At 41.6% G+C, this 4,868-nt stretch overlaps 1 protein-coding gene across 1 annotated transcript; it reads left to right on the top strand.

Annotated features, from left to right (window-relative positions):
• The first annotated feature begins 1,435 nt into the window (after positions 1 to 1,435).
• On the top strand, positions 1,436 to 2,044 carry LOC136460202 (uncharacterized). The gene has a single exon (XM_066459999.1). It carries the CDS (start codon positions 1,436 to 1,438, stop codon positions 2,042 to 2,044), a length of 609 nt encoding a protein of 202 aa, XP_066316096.1.
• The last annotated feature ends 2,824 nt before the right edge of the window (positions 2,045 to 4,868 follow it).

Genomic DNA, 4,868 nt, shown 5'->3' with positions numbered 1-4,868 from the left:
TCATCTTTGTGAGATTGGGAGAGAATCCAAGTGCATTGCTTAAGTGATTACATCTAGAGGCACTTGGTGTTCATGTTTCGCTATGGGATTCGCTTGTTACTCTTGGTGGTTGCTGCCACCTAGATGGCTTGGAGCAGCGAGGATCGTTGAGCAGAGATTGGTGATTGTCTCCTGCTTCGATCGTGGTAATTGTGAGGGGCTCTTGACCTTTCCTCGGTGGAGAGCCAAAAGGTACTCTAGTAAATTGCTCATGTCTTGTGTGATCCTCATCTTGTGTTGGTTCTGCGGCACCCTATTGAGGGTTTGGCGTGTGATGCCAATTAGCGCGTGAACCTCCAAGTGAGTGAATCACCACAATGAGGACTAGCTTGCCGGCAAGCAAGTGAACCTCGGTAAAAATCATTGTGTCATCACTTGATTCCGAGGTGATTGGTCTCCATTGGTATTCATTCTTGTGATTGATTGGTTCATTTCTTGACTCGGCGGTATAACCATCTTGCTCTCTCTCTCTCTCTTTACATTTCTGCGACTAGTTGTCAAGCTCTTTAATGTAGCTAGTTGTGAGAGCTTGTTAGTTTGGTTAGTGTTGCTCTTTAGTTAGGCTTTGAGAGCATACTAACTTAGTATAGTGACATAGCTATTGTGTGGATAGAGACTATAGAAACTAGAATTGTGGTAGATGGCTTGCAATTTTAGTAGGCTAGCGCAACACTTGCTTTGCCTCATAATTGTCTAATCGGTTTGCTAAGTGTTGTTGTAGAAAATTTTAATAGGCTATTCACCCCCCCTCTAGCCATTAGGACCTTTCAAGTGGTATCGGAGCTGTGGTCACCGTGATTTGAGGCTTAACAACCTTCAGTGTCAATATGGCTCAAATCAACAACACAAAGAAGCCACCCCAATTTGATGGCTCCAACTATCCCTATTGGAAGGCTAAGATAACAACATATATGAAGTCAATCAATAGGAAGGTTTGGAAGGTTGTGGAGACCAAGATTGAGATTGATGATGATGAGGCTCCCACCACCGCCGAAGAGATGCTACTCCAAAACAATGGCATTGCTCTTAGTGCCATTCATGATGCTTTGAATGAGAGAACATTTGAGTAAATCAAGAACATTGAGAGAGCTCATGAGGCATGGAAGAAGTTGGAGGAATCATTTGAAGGCATCAAGCCAAGAAGGGTGCAAAGGCATACATTCTCAAGGAGAAATTTGCAAGCTTCAAGATGAAGGAGGATGATAGTGTGCCGGAGATGTTTCATAGGCTTCAAGTGCTTGTCAATGATCTCAAAGAACTTGGAGAAGAGGTGAAGGACAAGGACTTCTCCCACAAGTTCTTAAGATGCTTACCTTCAAGATTTGACACATTGGTCACTATTCTAGTGAGGAACAGTTTAGACACCATGACACCAAACCAAGTGTTGGGAGATATAATGACCAATGATACATATAGAGATGATGATCAGAAGGAAGAAAAGAAGGAGAAAAAAGATGAGAAGAAGGTTGAGAAGAATAAGAGTGTGGCATTCAAGGCCACATCATCCAATGGCAAGGCAAAGCAAGAATCATCAAGTGAAGATGAAGACTCAAGCCTTGATGAGTTAGATGATGAGAAGATGGCTCTCTTTGTGAAGAGATTTGGCAAATTCGTGGTGAAGAAGGGCTATTGTGCAAGAAGGAAGAATTCATCATCAAGGAACAAGGATGAAACAAGGAGGTGCTTCAAATGTGGTAGCAAGGATCATCTTGTTGCTCAATGCCCATACAATAGTGAAAATGTTGATGACAAGACGGAAAAGAAAGAGAAGAAGGACAAGATGACCTCCAAGAAGAAGAAGAAGGGTGGTTTATATGTGGTTACTTGGGATAGTGACGCTTCCTCAAGTAATGATGATGATAGTGATGATGACAAGACTACCAAGAAGATGGCACTTGTAAGCATTGGTATCAATGAGAAGTCTTCTCTCTTTGACACTCCATCATGCTTCATGGCTAAGGCCACTACGGTACAACCTTGTGATGAGGAACATGATAATAAGTGATAGTGATGATGATGAACCAACTAAGGATGAACAACTTGACATGCTAGATGATGCTAAAGAACACTTTGACATTAAGAGAAAGGAATGCAAAAGCTTGCATAAGGAACTAAAAGTCCTTAAGCAAGCCTTTGATGAGCTCAATGCATCTCATGAGAGGCTAGAGAAATCCCATGAGAAGCTTGGCAATGCTCACAAGAACCTTGAAAAAGCTCATTCCTCTTTGCTTAATGAGCAAAATAAGAAGAAGCATGTTGAGACATGTGATGTAGGCTTAACTTGTGATATAATTGATGAATCATTCCATAAGCCTGTCATTGTTGCTCCCACTAACCCTTCTTATAGCACTTCCACTTCCACCTCATCTAATAGTGATGGTTTCACATGTAATGCCTCACTAATGGTTGAGAATGATACCCTCAAGAAGAAGGTCAATGAGCTCACTCACACCTTGGCTAAGGCCTATGGTGGTGAGGACCACTTGCTTATGTGCTTGGGTAGCCAAAAAGCTTCTCTCTACAAAGAGGGATTGGGCAATACCCCCAAGAAAGGCAAGGCTACCTTTGCTCCTCACAAGGCTAGTTTTATGAAGAACAATGGTCGATTTTACACTAGTTGCAAGCAAGTGAGTCATAAAGAGCATGAGTGCAAGAACAAGAGCAAAAGTGCTAATGTATCCTCAATAAAGATTAATTCTTTCTATGTGCTTACTAAGGGTGCAAATGGTGTAAAGGTTAAGTTCATTGGTGCACCATGGATGGGCTCAAAGAAGAAAGCCATTTGGGTACCAAAGAGCTTAGTGACTAACCTTCAAGGACACAAGCAAGTTTGGATACCTAAAAAAGAATTGATCTTCTTTTGTAGGTCAATTACAAAGCTGGAGGAAGGCATTGGGTTCTTGATAGTGGGTGCACTCAACACATGACCGGTGATGCAAGAATGTTCAACTCAATCAACACCAATGGCAATGATGGTTATGATAGTATCACATTTGGTGACAATGGCAAAGGTAAGGTCAAGGGCTTGGTAAGATTGCAATATCCAATGACATGAGCATTTCCAATGTGTTGCTAGTAGAGAGCTTGAACTTCAATTTGCTATCCGTGGCTCAATTGTGTGATCTTGGATTCAAATGCATATTTGGGGTAGATGATGTAGAGATCATAAGTGTAGATGGCTCTAACTTGATCTTCAAAGGCTTTAGATATGAGAGTCTATACTTATATGATTTCAATGCTAGTGAAGCTCAACTATCTACATGTTTGTTCACTAAGTCTAGCATGGGTTGCTTATGGCATAGAAGGCTTGGTCATGTTGGAATGAAACAATTGAATAGATTGGTTAAGCATGACTTGATTAGAGGTTTGAAAAATGTTATGTTTGAGAAGGATAAGCTTTGTAGCTCTTGTCAAGCTAGTAAACAAGTTAGAAATACCCATCCTAAGAAAAGCATGATGAGCACTAGTAAAGCATTTGAGTTATTACACATGGATTTGTTTGGGCCAACACAATACACTAGCATTGGTGGAAACAAATATGGCTTTGTGATAGTGGATGATTATACAAGATACACTTGGGTATTCTTTCTAGTGGACAAAAGTGATGTGTTTGCAACATTCAAATCATTTGTCAAGGGCATTCACAATGAGTTTAAAATAACCATCAAGAGAGTTAGAAGTGACAATGGTAGTGAGTTCAAGAACACTAGAATTGGTGAGTTGTGTGATGAATTTGGAATTAGACATCAATTCTTAGCCAAGTACACTCCACAATCAAATGGCCTTGTTGAGAGGAAGAATAGAACACTCATTGATATGGCAAGGTCTATGCTTAGTGAGTACAATGTGAGTCAATCTTTTTGGGCCAAAGCTATCAACACGGCTTGCTATTGTAGCAACCGCCTCTATTGTCACCCATTGAAAGAGAAGACACCATATGAGCTCTTGAATGGTAGAAAGCCTAACATTGCATATTTTTAGGTCTTTGGCTGCAAATGCTATATCTTGAAGAAATGCACTAGATTGGGCAAGTTTGACAAGAAATGTGATGAAGGATTCCTACTTGGAAACTCAACTGCTAGCAAAGCATATAGAGTTTGGAATTTGAATAGTGGTACTCTTGAGGAACTTCATGATGTTGAATTTGATGACACCAAGGGTTCACAAGATGAGAATAAGAACTTGGAAGATGTCGGAGGCATTCAACTTTCAAATGCCATGAAGAACATGGATGTTGGTGAATTGAGGCCTTGGCAAGTGACTGATGATGAAGATGATCAAGTGCAAGTGCTCTCTAACCGGTTTCCTAAGTGTTGTTGTAGAAATTTTTAATAGGCTATTCACCCCCTCTAGCCATTAGGACCTTTCAATGGGGTGATCTGCCCACGTGAAAATTTGATTTTCGGCGAAAATTTTGCACCACGCTGAGCAGTGCCACCAACACGCACTAAAAATTAGATGTCTCTATTTTGTCATCCGTCTGTGTGGAAATTAGGTTTACCATGCCATTGATTTTAGACAAGGGCATTTGTGGTACTGTGATGGCCACATAAAAGTGCAAGGAGTCACCGTCTCCGCCTCCATCTCCATCCTCTAGCCACCACCGTCTCTCCTCCCGCTCCAAATCATAGCCCCATGGCCTTCCTCTCCACTCTCCAGCCACCCCCTCTGACACCCCGCTCTAGACCCTAGGCGTCATAGGCATAGTAGCTCGACTCATCAATCTCCACTCTCCAGCCACACCCTCTCTCATAGCTTTTCGATCCCTAGCTAGAGCTAGATCCCCTTTGATTCGTCGACAATAGGTTAGTTGATGATTAAAGGATGCC

Source organism: Miscanthus floridulus, chromosome 1, assembly GCF_019320115.1.
Source record: "Miscanthus floridulus cultivar M001 chromosome 1, ASM1932011v1, whole genome shotgun sequence".
NCBI classification, from domain to species: Eukaryota; Viridiplantae; Streptophyta; class Magnoliopsida; order Poales; family Poaceae; genus Miscanthus; species Miscanthus floridulus.
The sequence above is the reverse complement of the archived record's forward strand: the minus strand, read 5'-3'. Positions and strand labels throughout refer to the sequence as shown.

Coding starts and splice junctions, on each gene's coding strand:
- LOC136460202 (XM_066459999.1), top strand. CDS start 1,436: ATGACCAATGATACATATAGAGATGATGATCAGAAGGAAGAAAAGAAG.